This window comes from Oncorhynchus tshawytscha, linkage group LG12, assembly GCF_018296145.1.
Source record: "Oncorhynchus tshawytscha isolate Ot180627B linkage group LG12, Otsh_v2.0, whole genome shotgun sequence".
NCBI lineage: Eukaryota > Metazoa > Chordata > Actinopteri > Salmoniformes > Salmonidae > Oncorhynchus > Oncorhynchus tshawytscha.
In genome coordinates, this window is record NC_056440.1 from 56,363,093 (window position 1) to 56,381,278 (window position 18,186).

Here is an 18,186-nt window from a genome sequence, read left to right on the forward strand (position 1 = left end):
CCTTGTCTTCACGACCAATCCAGTCGAAAGAAAATACATGCAGGTATTGATGTATGGTGTTGCAAAGAAAAAAAGCCATCTTTCTGTCCAGTGTACGTGTTCTTTTGCCAGTCGTAATCTTTTCTTTTTATTGGTCAGTCTGAGATATGGCTTTTTCTTTGCAACAACTTCTCTGCAACTAGAAGGCCAGCATCCCGGAGTCACCTCTTCACTGTTGACCTTGGGACTGGTGTTTTGCGGGTACTCTTTAATGAAGATTCAGACTTGTGAGGCGTCTGTTTCTCAAACTAGACACTCTAATGTACTTGTTCTCTTGCTCAGTTGTGCACTGGGGCCTCCCACTCCTTTTTCTATTCTGGTTAGAGCAAGTTTGCGCTGTTCTGTGAAGGGAGCAGTACACAGCGTTGTACGAGATCTTCAATTTCTTGGCAATTTCTCGCATGGAATAGCCTTCACTTCTCAGTACAAGAACATTTCTCAGAACAAGAGTTGACTGATGAGTTTCAGATGAAAGTTCTTTGTTTCTGGCCATTTTGAGCCTGTAATCAAACCCACAAATGCTGATGCTCCTGATACTCAACTAGTCTAAAGAAGGCCAGTTTTCAGCTGTGCTAACATAATTGCAAAAGGGTTTTCTAATGATCAATTAGCCTTTTAAAATGATGGTTGCTGATAATGTGCCTTTGTACACCTATGTAGATTTTCCATGAATTTACTTCTGTTGGATGGCTTTTATGAATAGCATTCAAAAAGCATACAAAATAGCTTTCTATTGGCGGATTCTAATACTTTCCAAGTGGGGAATTCAGACCTCATCTTTCTACATGTTTCCAAGTCAGAAATTTCAGAGTTGTATTGAACGCAGAATTACCCCCAATCTCATTAATGCTGAGTTCCAAGCAGAGACGCATCGGGTCCCATTTTTAGAGTCTTTGGTATGACTCGGCCAGGGATCGAATTCCCAACCTTCCAATCAAAGGGCAGAGACCAGCTCATTTGTGATGGACCTGTGGAAGAGACAAGCTCATATATGATGGACCTATGGAAGATGGGCTGTCTCCATGTTGCTCCTCAGTGTTCCACTTGGTGGCAGTATGGTACTGACTAGATATTTAGAGATGATTGCCATGACAGCTCTGCCTCTCCTGTGGCAACTACCATTGACAACTTACTAGTTTCTAGAATAGGCATACTTAGACATAGGCTAGCCTATTAGGATTAGTTAGGGAATTAGCATAGGTATTTTCTGTGAATTTTGTTCCCACAAAGTAGGAGGATATGATGTGCTCTGCACAACATGTCTGATTGAGCAGTGGCAGCTCAGTACAAAGGTTTGACATCTATTTTACATAGGCTTAGAAGGTAATTTGCCTGACGACTCAAACGGAATTCTTCCGCTGCCCTATTGTTCGCTACATAGTTCAGTCTGAGACTGCCATCAATGAAGTTGTTTGTGCTGACGTCAAAATGAGTGGTGTTGTACAAAACAAAGTCATCAGCGATTGGATAATCTAAAACCAATCCGTGTATCAAAGACAATGACACATTTTCAAAATGCCACTTTACCCACGTGTGTTCTGGCTCTGGCCCAACCCATCAGTTTCTGGGACCAATCAGATGGTCGAGAATGGATTTTCATTCTACAAATCATCGGAAGGTACTTGGATCCAGACAGATCCAGGCATAGCATTTGGCTGGAACAAAGAGTTTGCTTAGCCAGGCAAGAAAGTAATGCCTATTCTCGTAAAAACTGATATGGAAAAAGTTAAATAACCTAATATTTGCATAACATTTTGCTACAGTCATTGAAAACACACACGGTCACAGTTTTTTTCCCGCTCTCATTTTCCGTCTTGTATCAATCCCAATCCATCCCCTGTGCCCTGGAAGGCTGCAATTAGCCTGTTTCAAGGGCAGGGTTGTGAACTTTAACAATGTGAAGTTACCCTTCCTGCCCAACCTCTCATTATCTAGCCTAATGCTGGGGCTTGTTGCATGGAGAGCTCTCCAGTAGCCCGAGGGTGCTGCTCTACTTTGTCTGACACAAGGCCAAAGCATTGGGTCTAATCAGTAGGCTGTCAAGAAGTGTCTGGAAAGCAAATGACCAAACTGATGTTTGGTTCTCCGTTTTGTTCACATCTCTTTTAGATTCCAGTCTCTTTTCATAGACTCACAGCTGCAGGTCACCCTAAATGTAATATGTTCAAGTTTTTTTTTTTTATGTGACTATACTAATGATATTAGAGCTTCAGGCTACTTTGTGTTGTCTAGCCAAGCTGGGCACAATGGCTTGCTCTAAGGGTTCGATGGGTTCTTTCTTTTGTGTCCACATTCTGAAGTCACCTCATTTGGGAAAAGCATTGATATAGCAGATTTAAAAGGGATTTAACAAAATGAATAGGCCAAGACTTATATTCGGCTTATATTGTATTATTTATTGCAGTAATTGCTTTTTCAAGGAGAGGTGTTGGCTACTGTATTCTAAGACATTTTCTGACTTGTTTTGAGCCCAAATGGCTAGAGCAGTTGAGGTATACATTTTGTTTTTAAAGTTCTAATCTAACAATGACATATTTAGGGATTTTTTTTGTTGCTTACCCTAAATCCTCTGAAGTATAAAGGCCACCATCCTCTATAGAAATTGCATTCAAGTCCTGGATCAGTAAAAGACTGGACCAGTTTAATGGGGCTGTTACACAGGGCTGTGACATTTCACATCACTATCATTTTTTTAACTTGATGTGCTGTCGATAATGAGCAAATGAATATCCCTTAGGACTTTAATGATACTTTTTAATTGACCAGAATTATGGTTTAAAAGACTGCTCCAATGAGCAGGCTGGCGAAGATGTAGATAAATGTGAATCTCAAGGAAGGGAATGCTTTGAGTTATTCCAGTAATTTGGCCATTGTAGTCCTCACAGTAATGAGCACGTTGTTTTGTGACTTTGGGGTAAGGATTAAAGCAGGAGGATGGGAACTGCATGTTCAGTCTCATTAACATGTCAGCCACACTGTAAATTATTCTAAATGGTTTCAATGTTGACTATGTTGGGCTAGCAGGCTGGCCAATCACTTGAAATAGTCTGCACTGCATATGTGCTGTTTTAAAACAAGTTTTGAATCCAACAATACATTTTTTTTATTCTAAATCTGCATAAATTATTGCCGCCCTTCCATATTTGGATTAATAGACTGTCTATTTTGGAGTTGCTTTTTGTCTTTGTCTTATGGGTCCCAAAAATGTCAAATTCAAGATTTGAAATTGTCACGTTGTGTCTCTCATCCAAAAATAAGAGCTAGACCGCTGAATGCAAGTGGTGAATTGAAATGGAGCCATTTTTCATGGTCTTTGCCTCATCTGGCAACATTCCTCGTGTGGGAATACTTCAATACTTTTAATTCAGAGCGTTGTCAAATGTTTTATTGGCATTATCAAGCATAATAGATCGGGCTGTAGTGCATTGACTCCCATCCTAAATCTAACCTCCAAATCACCTGTCCCTGGACACTGGTGGTTATTTTTTAAATTGAATTTAGTATTTTTTTTGTTTATTTAACCAGGCAAGTCAGTAAAGAACAAATGATTATTTACAATGACGACCTAGGAACAGTGGGTTAACTATTATCAATAATTAAAAAAGAGCTAGGAGACATTCGTATCCATTGGTCGTCACCCAAAAGGAAGCACCTGATTGTGAGGTATCCATTCTCTTAATTATACCTTTGAAAAGTATCGAGATAAGAGAGAAACAGTGTTTGGTTGCATCAGTCACAGAAATGGCTCCTTTTTTCCATTGGAAAGCGGTTTAGACTAGTTGGTGATAATGAATATGGAGATGATTTGGGCTGATCATTGAACAACTACATGTACAATAACTTTGTTTGGGGTGTTTTCCTTAGTGGAAATGCACATCTAACCATCCTTTTTGCTCTCTTTCTCTTTCATAGGAGACTTTTGGAGTCATCTATTATGTCGCCGTCTCGGTATGACATATCTGGCTCCCGGGACCATCCCATTTATCCAGATCCTGCCAGGTGAGTCTTTTGGCAAGTGGTCAGGGCTATTGATGATTTACTTGTAATATGTAATTCATGAGAATGTTTAAAAAAAAATCAGCCCAGCATACTAGATTAGCATGTAGCATTCATTACAAGAACCAACAATAAATAGCCACTTCAATAAATCAAACACATTGGTTGCTCAAACACAGGGGTGTCAAACATACAGTTGATTTTCCCTCAGGTGGTTTGAGTAAAAATAAGTAAGTAAAATTACATGACTAAAACCAAATTGAAACTCTGCAGAATTTATATTGGACCTACATTTATACAGTCTCTTCACTCTGTCCTCTGTCTAACAATCACCGAACACATAAGGGAGACACAGTGTGTATCGACAATTTCAAAAACAATGGATAGAGCACAATTTATGGCAAATTTTGATGGCAAGGAAGTATGACAAATTTTCAGTTCGGCCCTTAGGACCTCGGTGTAGTGCTCGAACAGGTGCAAACAAATGGCAAATGTTTCCAATGTAAACATCATTTCACTAGCCTCGTAGAGAACTAGGCTTCCCCAATCCGGAAGCCTGGTGAAGTCTGGCCTAAATTAGCTAAAAGGGGATGGAGACCTGGTCTAAAACCAATCAGATGCCTTGCTTGGGCGGATCATAAGACGCAGTACTCCTTCAACAGTCATGTGGGGGAGGGTTCTTGGAATGTGACATGAAACAAAAATGTAGCGGATCATTCAAATCGTTTCGGCTAATACAAAATTCTTCAGACCTCCAAAGAAGGCATGACAAGGTTTTTGGAGGAATGGCTATGCGAGACTACCATTTCACCAACCTGTGCACACTTGTCTCTGTGTGGTTCTCGGAAAACAGTATGTGATAGCATTGAACATTATATACTGTAAGACGTACTAGACAGTATCGCCTCCAGCATATATGATGCTCCCATTAAGTATTGTCAAAGGTCACTGCCCTCAACATCTGCCAGTAGTCCAGCTGTGTGGCATATATTGACTTGCTCTAATGCATGCAGTTCTTTGAAATACATTATCACTGCTATAAATGGAATTGAACATGGTCGTCGTCAAATATACAGTGCATTCGGAAAATATTCAGACCGCTTGATTTTTTTCTACATTTCGTTGCAATATAGCCTTATTCTAAAATGTGATCATTGTTTTTTTCCCTCATCAATCTACACACAATACCCCATAATGACAAAGCAAAAACAGGTTTTTAGACATTTTTGCAAATGTATTAAAACTATAAAACTTAAATATCACATTTGCATAAGTATTCAGACCCTTTACTCAGTGCTTTGTTGTGAAGGACCTTTGGCAGCTATTACAGCCTTGAATCTTCTTGGGTAAGACGCTACAAGCTTGGCACACCTGTATTTGGGGAGTTTTTCCCCATTCTTCTCTGCAGATCCTCTCAAACTCTGTCAGGTTGGATTGGGAGCGTTGCATAGCTTTTTGCACAGATTTTTTCAGGTCTCTCTAAAGGTGTTCGATCGGGTTCAAGGACATTCAGAGACTTGTCCCGAAGCCACTCCTGGGTTACTTGGCTGTGTGCTTAGGGTTGTTGTCCTGTTGGAAGGTGAACCTTCGCCCCAGTCTGAGGTCCTGAGCGCTCTGGAGTAGGTTTTCATCAAGGATCTCTCTGTACTTCGCTCCGTTTATCTTTCCCTCAATCCTGACTAGTCTCCCAGTCCCATCCGCTGAAAAACATTCCCACAGCATGATGCTGCCACCACCATGCTTCAACGTAGGGATGTCGCCTGGTTTCCTCCAGACGTGACGCTTGGCATTCAGGCCAAAGAATTCAATCTTGGTTTCATCAGACCAGAGAATCTTGTTTCTCATGGTCAGAGTCTTTTAGGGGTCATTTGACAAACTCCAAGCGAGCTGTCGTGTGCCTTTTAATGAGGAGTGGCTTCTGTCTGGCCACTCTACCATAAAGGCCTGATTGGTGGAGTGCTACGGAGATGGTTGTCCTTCTGGAAGGTTCTGCAATCTCCACAGAGGAACTCTGGAGCTCTGTCAGTGACCTTCGTGTTCTTTCACCTTCTATCACCTCCCTGACCAATTCCCTTCTACCCCTACTGCTCAGGTTGGCCGGGCGGCCAGCTCTAAGAAGAGTCTTGGTGGTTTCAAACTTCTTCTATTTAAAAATTATGGAGGCCACTTTGTTCTTGGGGACCTTCAATGCTGTTGACATTTTTTGGTACCCTTCCCCAGATCTGTGCCTCAACACAATCCTGTCTCAGAGCTCTACGGACAATTCCTTCGACCTCATGGCTTGGTTTTTGCTCTGACATGTACTGTCAACTGTGGGACCTTTTATATAGACAGGTGTGCAATCACCATCACACTGCACACTGCCCTATCCCTTCTGGACAAGAGGAATACCTATGTAAAAATGCTGTTCATTGACGACAGCTCAGCATTAGTACCCTCCAAGCATTAGTACCCTGGGTCTCAACCCCACCCTCTGCAATTGGGTCCAGAACTTCCTGATGGGCCGCTCCAAAGTGGTGAAGGTAGGTCCGCTGATCCTCAACACTGGGGCCCTACAAGGGTGGGTGCTCAGCCCCCTCCTGTACTCCCTGTTCACCCAAGCACACCTCAAACTCAATCATCAAGTTTCCCAACGACACAACAGTAGTAGGCTTGATTACCAACAACGACGAGACAGCCTAAAGGGAGGAGGTGAGGGCTCTCGGGGTGTGATGTCAGGAAAATAACCACTCACTCAACATCAACAAAACAAAAGAGATGATCATGGACTTCAGGAAACAGCAGAGGGAAGGCGTGGTCAGTCAGGTGCATCAAAGCTGGCACCGAGAGACTGAAAAACAGCTATCTCAAGGCCATCAGACTGTTAAAAAGACATCACTAGCACAGAGGCTACTGCCTACATACAGACTTTAAATCATTGGCCACTTTAATAAATGGATCACTAGTCACTTTAATAATGCCACTTTAATAATGTTTACATATCTTGTATTACTCATCTCATATGTATATACTGTATTCTATACTATCTATTGCATCTTAGTGTATGCCACTCTGTCATTGTTCATCCATATAATTGATATTTATATATTCTTATTCCATTCCTTTACTTAGATTTGTGTGTATTAGGTATCTGTTGTGGAATTGTTAGATAGTACTTGTTAGATATTTTTATATTTTATTTTTTATATTTTCAGCACTGTTGGAACTAGAAGCACATGCATTTTGGCTACACTCGCAATAACATCTGCTAACTGTGTGCATATGACCAATAAAATGTGATTTGTGTGCCTTTCCAAATCATGTCCAATCAATTGAATTTACCACAGGTGGACTCCAATCAAGTTGTTGAAACATCTCAAGGATGTTGAATGGAAACAGGATGCACTAAATTTCACTTTGTTATTATGGGGTATTGTGTCTAAATGTATGATTATTTAAAATGTTTTTTAAAATTCATTTTAGAATAAGGCTGTAACGAAACAAAATGTGGAACAAGTCAAAGGGTCTGAATACTTTCCGATTGCACTGTAAATGGAAATAGAACATGGTCTTTTCATGGTAATACATTTTTATACATTGCAGGCCTAGACAACATGTTTCCTGGACCTCTGAGTGAAGTGGTGACGTTATCACTATCTATCTGTTTCCTGCCTTTCTAACACTGTCTTGCTGAAGAGTGATGAATTGCACTGAGCCTGGAGATTCTCAATTTAGTTTCTGGGATTGACTGTCAGCAGAGTGCAGAGGTGGTAATCTTGTGAGGTTGAGAGTAAGGCCTAGACCTCTCAATAAAAACACATTCATCTAGGGACTGAGCTGCTCTGCTTAGCAACCAAGGTGCAATATTGAAAATCAATGTGTGGCCCAGAGCAGGGACATAATGATCAGTACAACCAACTTTTGGGAGAGAGTGGACACTTGACAATTGGCTCCTCACTCTCTGTCGTCATTTTCTTTGACCTGTGATAATGAAGGCGTAACACCCTTTCAAGTGGTTAGGATAGCACCGACACTTCCCTCCCACCTCGTTATTCTCTCCCTTACATTTAAGCTTTATTTAGGAAAGGGCGGAGTCCTATTAAAACCAACGTGCATGACAAACACTTACACAATCATAGGAGCATAGAAAATACAAAATGCAGTCATAAAAAAACAACCACATTTCTCAGTAAAGAGTTCCTCAGCCAACAAACAGAATTTCCCTAAAGTTAAAAGGCGTGTAGACTGAATGTAAGAATCCGTTAAAGGTTTTCTCATTTGAAAATCCAAATCTAGTTCCTCTTCCATTTTAATATCATCAAACATTCAAGAGTAAGAAGTAGCCTAGGCCTATCTGCAAGAGTAACAGTTACATATAGTTCCCACTTGAAAACATTTCCTATATGTTCTGACTATTAATTAGCATTTTCTTGCTAATAGTCAGAACATATATGGCAACCATCCAATACAATGCATTGAGACCGCTGTTTTTTGCTGCTGTTTTACGGGCTCCTAACCAATTGTGTTTTTTCGCTTTGTTTGCAACTTATTTTGTACTTAATGTTGCTACTCCCGGCTCTTATGACCGAAAAGAGCGTCTGGATATCAGAACAACGATTACACACCTTGAACTGAATGAAGATTTTTCATTTAATGATTGTGGTGCAAAGGATATAATGCTGCTCCCAGATAAGTCCCAAATCCCCTTCATTCGCATTAAAAAAATAAGGAAATACAGGGGGTGGAGATCAGGGTACCTTGTGAGAATTTGTCGACGAGTGGGTAACCCGCCTCTATCCCTTCTATTGGCCAATGTGCAATCACTGGATAATAAACTGCATGAGTTCCGTTCGAGACTATCCTACCAACGGGACATTAAACTGTAATATCTTATGTTTCACCGAGTCGTGGCTGAAAGATGACACGGATAATATACAGCTGGCTGGGTTTTCCGTGCATCGGCAGGACAGAACAGCTACGTCCGGTAAGACGAGGGATGGGGGTGTGTGTCTATGTCAATAACAGCTGGTGCGCGATTATTATTAAGGTAGTCTCGAGGTATTGCTCGCCTGAAGTAGAGTACCCCATGATAAGCTGTAGACCACACTATCTACCAAGAGAGTTCTCATCTATGTTTTTCGTAGCCGTCTATTTACCACCATAAACTGACGCTGGCACTAAGACCGCACTCAACGAGCTGTATAAGGCCATAACCAAACAAGAAAATACTCATCCAAAAGTGGCACTTCTAGTGGCCGGGGACTTTATTGCAGGTAAACTTAAATCCTATTTACCTCATTTCTAACAGCCTGTTAAATGTGCAACCAGATGGAAAACAACTCTAGACACCTTTACTCTACACACAGAGACGCATATAAAGTTCTCCCTCTCCCTCCATTTGTAAGATCTGACCATAATTCTATTCTCCTGATTGCTGCTTACAAGCAAAAACTAAAGCAGGAAGTACCAGTAACTCGCTCAATACGGAAGTGGTCAGATGAAGCAGATGCTATGCTACAGGACTGTTTTGCTAGCACAGACTGGAATATGTTCCGGGATTCATCAATAAGTGCATCGCTAACATCGTCCCCACAGTGACCGTACGTACATATCCCAACCAGAAGCCATGGATTACAGGCAACATCCGCACCAAGCTAAAGGCTAGAGCTGCCACTTTCAAGGAGCGGGACACTAATCCAGACGCTTATAAGAAATCCCGCTATGCCCGCAGACAAACCATCAAATAGGCAAAGCGCCAATACAGGACTAAGATTGAATCAACTACACCGGCTCTGACACTCATCGGATATGGTAGGGCTTGCAAACTATTAGGGAATAACAAAGGAAAACCCAGCCGTGAACTGTCCAGTGACGCGAGCCTACCAGATGGGCTAAATGCCTTTTTATGCTTGCGTCGAGGCAAGCAACACTGAAGCATGCATGAGAGCAGCAACTGTTCCGGACAACTGTGTGATCACGCTTTCCGTAGCCAATATGAGCAAGATCTTTAAAGATCCCCTACCTACATGTACAAATTACCTTGACTAACCTGTACCCCCGCACATTGACTTGGTACTGGTACCCCCCATTATTGTTATTTGTTATTTTTGAAACTTTTTTTTTACTGTAGTTTATTTATCATATTTTCTTAACCAGCAAAGCATTTTTAAGAAAATAGAGTAAAGTAATCATTTCACAATAATATCTATCTATACCTGTTGTATTCGGCGCATGTGACAAATAAAATTCGATTTGATTTGAGTATCTGAGGTGAAAATGGGTCTTTATATGACCAGTTCATAGAAAGCATTTTCTAGGGAATTACTCAAATAATTTCCACTGAACATTGTGAGAAAGCTAGTGGAACTTTGTAGGTGCCTTGTCATTTGTAATTTGCCTGTATTGCTTGCAGCCAGGAAAGAACTACATTAAGAGTAGGTAGCGTCCATAATCTGATCATCTCTGTTGTTAACCTGTTTCAGAACTTGACAGTGTCTTTGATAGCGTTTCCTCATGGGCAGAACTCATAGATATTCATGTCTACTGCTGCTCCTTCTCACCTCTGGTGTGCTGGACCCTCCATAGAAAAGAACACGATGCACCCTCCTACCTTCTCTTCCCAGCGCATTCTAAACTCCAGAGTTGAGATTTAGGATTTTGTTTCTAGCATATCCAGTTATCAAAAGATGTTGTCCTGTAATGGAACCTGCCTCCATGTAATTTGACCATTGTGAAAAGGTTTGACCCCTGTCACATCAGATTCATAAAGATTCAGTGGAATTGATGGCAGATGTGGCAAACTCATTAGTAGAGTCAGTTTAGGATCACTTTTAATACTTGCCAGGTGTTGATTTATTTCCCCGTACTTGTTTTAGTTTCCAATCCAGTATTTTGCATTGTAATCCAATTGCTGACCCTCTGGGCATATTGGTTACATGATTGAATGTCCATGCAATAACTTTTTGATTAATGTTACTCAGGATTTTCCAGCTGTTCAAGTAATTGTGCAGGCAGATAAACTAATTTGTTAGATGAACAGCTATGCAGGGATTGCATAGCAGGCTACACTATAACTTCAAAAAACATTATCTTAATATCGAAGTATTGCAAGCTCCTTGAGCCCTTGTAAAACAATCAATGGGGAAGCTAGACTGAGGTGTGCACACAACTTGACTTGTGATAATTGCAAGGATGGGTCTTCTAAACCCTAATCTTCTCCTAGTTATGTCATTTGGATGGATTTGTCTATTTATGTTTGTGGAGTGTCAACATTGACTGTCCCAGACCTCCTTGTCTGCTGTCAGCAGCACAAAGTAACATATTTACTTTACTGATTTAGCTATGTCTTTGCCTTCACCTCTTCTGACTCTTGAGCTTTGTTTACTCAAACCAACACATTGGCTTCAATCTAAATACTCTAGTCTGTGGCCCCAGCCCAGTTTAGGCTATTTACAGTATCTAACATCCATTTTCCTCTTACTGGGTACTCCGACTAGGCTGTAGATATACCATAGACGCTTTCAGATTCTAAAATAATTTCTTCACAATGTTCTCAGCTCAGCGAAGCCTGATTAAGACAATTTATAGTTTAGTATTTACACTGAACAAAAATCTAAATGCAATTTCAAAGATTTTACTGAGTTACAGTTCATATAAGAAAATCAGTCTATTTAAATACATTCAGTAGGCCCTAATCTATGGATTTCACATGACTGGGAATACATACATGCATCTGTATACCTTAATTTTAAAAAAGGTAGGGGCGTGGATCAGAAAACCAGTCAGTATCTGGTGTGACCACCATTTGCCTCATGCAGCGCGACACATCTCCTTCGCATAGAGTTGATCAGGCTGCTGATTGTGGCCTGTGGAATGTTGGCCCACTCCTCTTCAATGGCTGTGCGAAGTTGTCTGGATATGGTCTGGAACTGGAACACGTGGTCGTACACGTCGATCCAGAGCATCCCAAACATGCCATGGAAGAACTGGGTCATTTTCAGCTTCTAGGAATTCTGTACAGATCCTTGCGACATGAAAAATGTGATGGCGGCTGATGAATGGCATAACAATGGGCCTCAGAATCTCATCATGGTATCTCTGTGCATTTTAAATCGCAATTGATAAAATGCAATTATGTTCGTTGTCCGTAGCTTATGCCTGCCCATATCATAACCCTACCACCAACATGGGGCACTCTGTTCTTGTTCGCAACGTTGACATCAGCAAACCGATCACCCACACCGCCATGTCGCCATCTGCCGTCTGCCCGGTACAGTTGAAACCGGGTTTCACCCATCAAGCACACTCCAGCGTGGCAGTGGCCATCGAAGGTGAACATTTGCCCACTGAAGTCGGTTATGACGCTGAAGTGCAGTCTGGTCAAGGCCCTGGTGAGGACGACGAGCACGCAGATGAGCTTCCCTGAGATGGTTTCTGACAATTTGTGCAGAAATTGTTCGGTTGTGCAAACCCACAGTTTCATCAGCTGTCCGGGTGATGATTCTGCAGGTGAAAGGTCCCTGGCTGGCGTGGTTACATGTGGTCTGCGGTTGTGAGGCCGGTTGGACGTACTGCCAAATTCTCTAAAACAATGTTGGAGGTAGCTTATGGTAGAGAAATTAACGTTAACATTAAATTCTACAGCAACAGCTCTGGTGAACATTCCTGCAGTCAGCATGCCCCAATTGCACACTCCCTCAAAACTTGAGACATCTGTGGCATAACTAAACAATTTTAAATTGGCCTTTTGTCCCCAGTAGAATTTGTGAGAAATAAGCTTTTTGTGCGTATGGAAAATGTATCTTTTATTTCAGCTCATGAAACATGGGACCAACACTTTACATGTTGCATTTATATATTTTTGTTCATTGTATAAAAAAAAAGGTCAAGAATGCTTTAATTGCAGAAATATACACTAAGTGTACAAAACATTAAGAATATGTCATAGACTAACCAGGTCAATCACTTGATGTCACTTGTTAAATCCACTTTAATCAGTGTAGATGAAGGGGAGGAGACCGGTTAAATATGATTATTTTTAAGCCTTGAGACATGGATTATATATGTGCAATTCCGAGGGTAAATAGGCCATCAGTTTCCCCATCCCTTGTCTATAGTCTTCCAATGTGGTGTAACTCACTGGATCTCAGCTTACTGTTTATTCAGCTCTGTTTACATGGGGAGCACTCTGTGTTCAGTTAGCTTCTGAGCTGCCCTCCCTGTGTAGGTTTCGTGCTGTGGTACCGGAGTGCAGCTCAAGGCTTATCCACTTGGATCAGTCAGTAATTGAACCACATTGTAACTATGGCCCTGAGAGTTGAAGCATGAAAGAGAGGGAAATGTACTTCTTCTTTTTTTTTTTTTTTTAAGAAGCCTGCTCCATCTTTACCATTTGTGGGCTCTGACAATACATGGTCTTGGCTTTGTTCAGGTTTTTCTGGTATTAGCACTGCTTTCTGCCTGGTTTGCGTGTTTTTATTTATCACTTCAAAAAATAATACATATCTACACAGTACATACAAAAAAAAAACGTGACTGGGATAGCACAATAAAGTGAGACTGATTTCTATTGTCTATTCCTCCTGGGTTATCTGATCACCATTTGAATCATCCGCAGCTCTAGTGTGTCCTTGCTGTGTTCACAGGTTGTCACCTGCTGTGTATTACGCCCAGCGGATGATTCAGTACTTATCTCGGCGGGACAGCATTCGCCAACGATCACTGCGCTACCAGAGCCGACTGCGGCCTCTCTCGTCCACCTCGGATAGCCCAGGAAGCAACCCCTCCGTTGAGAACAACGAGGTGGACTTTGAGTGAGTCGTCATCAACCTACAACATCCAATGCTTTTTTTGCATCCCTTGACACTTGTTCATGAAGACATTTACAGAACACATTATGATAAAACATCCTATAATCGTGAAGAGCTTTGGGATTTATTCCACAAGGAGCACTATTAAGGGAATTATTTGCATGAAACCATACCATAGCAAGATGCTGAGCTTTTCTGTCCCCAGAGGGGAGGCACCATTGCCAATGGATGAGAGAAATGAATTCCCCCCATTATGCCTCCACACACCCTCTGTATGATCTGGGATGCATAATGACTGTCTAACAAAGCAGCAGCAGCAAAACACTCCTACCGAAATAACTTGCACATCGAATGCCTGATGCGTGGCTCTCAAAGGTTGAATTTGTGATGTATCTTTCTAATGGATTAGGTTTTATTCTTTCAATATGTAAATGTTAATTGCCTCTGGCCTGGCTATAAAAAAAAAGGTGCTGGGAGATGGTGTTGCTTGCAGGACCATGATAATCCAGGGTCAGTGGTTTGTAACATTCAATGCTCCCAGGACTTATTTGAGGGCATCAGTCTTCTCAGGCCTCTGCAGACTTTGTACTGTAGCATCGTTGGCTGAATGAGGTCCAAGGAATTCCCCTGGTGCTGTTCCTCTCCAGCAATTAAGGACATATGATTTATAACGATAAGAACTGTTTGTCCGAATGAACAACTAAGTTATTCGTCACTCTATCAACTATTTTAGAATGCCTTTTATTGTCCTTTGGGTTGGATTCAGAGTTACGTGAAACCAGCTGGGACATTTTCCTGGAGCATGTAAACGGTCCGATGTTGCTAGTTATAACTGGGTCATTGCATGGTGTGGCGTCAGCTCCACATCAGTGCGAGACAGTGTCTGTTCTCTTCAGACAAGCTTAGACATGTGCTGACACCCTCTCGTTCATAATTGAACCTGGTGGGATTCAGGGAATTATAACAAGACAACATCCCCTTATCCCCCATTCTCGATTTAGGCTTCTGCTTGCCAATTGTTTTATGATTGGTGTGGATCGGAAAACTTTGCAGCCATAGTGAGTGCAATTAACAGTATGGGGTATGGCTCCATGCATCACAGACACAACGCTGTTGTTAGTTGAAGAGAGAGGGGCGGGGTCTCAGATTTCTGGGGGTATGGCGTTTCTCAACTCTCAGTAATGAGCGATTGGCACCGTTTAAAAAAAAATGTTTGCGGTACAGTAAGTCTTTGAGATGCGGAGCCTCGTGAACGTTGGCCATTTTGCTGTCCGTGCTAGTACCGCTGGAAAGTTTTTAGGACATTCAATCTACAGTTAGATTAAGCAATTACACGGCTAGCTATGAGATATATTTACAGTTAGCTATATAGCTAATGTGTTTTGATTTCCACTTGGCGAATTAGCCCCAAATGAATTAGCCTACGTAGGCAAATGGATCTCTATTGAACGAAAACATTCAGAGAAGTCTGGAGCCCTATTGTGACAGTAAAATATAGCAACAGTCTATTTTCCTCAATAAAGCACCGCGGCTGGCTTTATAAGATTATCATTTTTTCTATTGCGCTGGTGCGACCAGCCCTGTCTGAGCGGGGTTTTTCTGGAGCAGGATGCTACAGGTGATTTTAAAAATAATTGTAAAAACAATTAATTCGTAACACAGTACACACAATTGACAGGTGTTTTGTTTGATTTTCACAAAATCTAATATTTTAACGTGCAGAATAACTGAGGACAAACTTTCACTTTTTCTTTAAACTGGTCATGTGCCAGTTGCACAATGAAAAGATATGGCCTTTATAGCCAGAAAAACCCTATGGCGCTTTTGGAATGATGTTAAGAATTCACTCGCTGTAATGGAACCAGCAAACAGTGAAAGTAAACCTAGATTACAGTGCTGTGAAAACATACACAGCAGCAGGCTCAGACTATAGATGAATCAGGATTATGCTCCCCTTGAGAACTGCACAGAATGACAACGCTTGGTGTTTTAAAGGGGTGCACTGATGAAATCATTTTAGAGCTGTAGCCTAATTCTCTTCCAAACCCTCGACCTGTTTCGTAAGATGCTGATCCAAGAGAGAGGAGAGAGCAGCGGTTTAATAAGGACACCTCGGATGACACTGTGGCCTGTTTCCACGGAAAGCAGCTATCACTAGGTCATTTCTAAGCGCTTCTCTTCTCCTCTTCTTTTTACCTGCAGGAATTGTGAATTCATTTTTAAATAGTTCGTTATTTACGCTTGCGTAGAATGAGACTGGACATTTCAATTTACTTACGGGTGTACCTTGTCCCCATTATGTTTGTAGTCTGTTTTAGAGGTGAAACGGTATGAACATTTCATATCACGATTATAGTGACCAAAATTATCACGGGTATCAGTATTATCGCGGTATTGTTAAAATGTGCTGGAAATGTTCAAAGTACTGATGCACACACTGAAATAATTTCACCAAGTTGTATATTGAAAACCAACAAACAACAAATAAAATGAGCAACAGAAAATCATTTTTTGTGTGCATAAACATTAAAATAATAACATTAACATTAAAGATGACACCAGGTGGCCATGAGAGTTAAAATTTTCCCTAGTGCAGGATTTAATGAACACAACCTCAAGTAAGCAAATCAAATGTGCATGTAAAAGCAACACAAGTAAAGCAATGTGCATGTAAGAGCAATACAACCATATGTCAACAAATCCAATGTGCAGGTGTTGACATTAAAATAAAACAAAATATGCAAATAAATCAAATGAACACCACTGATTGTATGTCCGTTCTCTCCTTCATAAAGAAATAAGGTGCTGCTGGCCTAACATCCTGTATGGATGCATTTTTTTGTTAATTGAAATGAAATGTAAAATGTAAAAATGTCAACATATTTACTTTGTCCGGTTTAAGTAGTGATCTGCGTGGGGAGACGATGTGCCTGCTGGCACTGAACACTCTCGCTGATGACATGCTGGTTGCTGGGATGCACAAATGCTTCCTGGCAACCCTGGCAAGGTGAGGCAGCTCTGATGCATGGCCCCTCGTTTATTAAAAAAAAAATGTTTTTGCATGTTCTGCACACAGGGTGACCATCTTCGATTAAGTTTCCCTCAACACTCTTGCAAAACCCAAAATACGACCACACTTCAGATTTGGTCCTCTTAGAAGGCTGAAAAATCTCCAGAGCGCCGTCACTCCCTTCCACCATGTTTTCCCACAAAACAAAACCCACATTGCATGCGGCGCCTGCGTCAGACTGTTGCTAACTTTGGTTGATGCTGGACAGTATTTACCGTGAGTTTTTCAAACCGCGGTAATCGAACACAGTTTTAATGACAATGAACATTTGAAACGGTAATATCAACCGTCGGGAATTTTACCGTGGTTTATCGTGAAACCAGTAACCGTTTCATCCCTAGTCTGTTTGCAAGTTTATGAAGTCCGCCTAGACCAGTTAACTATTGCATTATGTACTGGACATTTATAACATGACCACCAAAATAGGTTTACTTTAGACTTGAGCGTCATACATACGATTAAGTTATACGGCCAGTCAGCCACAGAGTATCATTGCAGTTAGAGCAAACAACAATTTGCCGGTATTAAAATGCAGTTCTGGGTGACTGATGTGAGATGGGGCATCTTCAAAGCCAAAATATGACCTCACCGATTTGGTTCATGAATTATTCCGCCAACCTGACTGCCCGACTTAGAAATTCATTGCTGAGGGTATATGAGTGTTTGGCACATTTCATATCAGTTATTGAAATGTATATTTATGAAAGCATGTCTATTTCCGGCCTGCTTTCCGATTCGAGTACTTTCAGAGGCTCTGGGTTCGTCGGATTTCCTCTCTCTCGTGTCCTTTTTCACATTGTCTCAGTTTTCAAGAAGTGTAAAGCAAATTCTGAATGTGAAACGTCCAGTGGATCACAAAGAGGCCGCGTCCTCTCAGCTGATACTCTACTCTGATGGAAATATGATGCATATTTAATTCCTCCTGGGGTCAGCGAATAAATTACAGGAACCAATGTTCCTGTAATGGCACAGTCTTCCTTTGCAAGGTCAGATATTTACATTGGAGTCATTTTAGCAGATGCTCTTATTCAGAGCGACTATCAGGAGCAATTAGGGTTACATGCCTTGCTCAAGGGCACGTCGACAGATTTTTTACCTAGTCTGCTCAGGGATCTGAACGAGCTACCTTTCGGGCTACTGACCCGGTCTTTAACCGCTAGGTTACATGCCGTCCCGATTCTATACAGTGTCTCCTCGGCCTGGAAATATTTTGCCTTTGTTTTTCCACCTTTGAATGTGTCCAGATTGGATTATACTGTGTTGTGAAAAGGGGCCCACTTACTAGCAGTTTTT

General features: G+C 41.3%; 1 protein-coding gene across 9 annotated transcripts in view; it reads left to right on the top strand.

Annotated features, from left to right (window-relative positions):
- The window catches only part of LOC112263501 (muscarinic acetylcholine receptor M4), a 156,268-nt gene that overhangs the window by 14,881 nt on the left and 123,201 nt on the right, over nt 1–18,186 (top strand). For 6 of the 9 annotated variants that reach the window (XM_024439863.2, XM_024439864.2, XM_024439865.2 and 3 more), the window contains 2 exons: nt 3,952–4,038; nt 13,659–13,826. In XM_024439863.2, coding sequence (XP_024295631.1) covers nt 3,952–4,038; nt 13,659–13,826 — 255 coding nt within the window. The remainder of the gene's footprint in view (nt 1–3,951; nt 4,039–13,658; nt 13,827–18,186) is intronic. The other 3 variants (XM_024439866.2, XM_024439875.2, XM_042330807.1) reach the window with 1 other exon arrangement.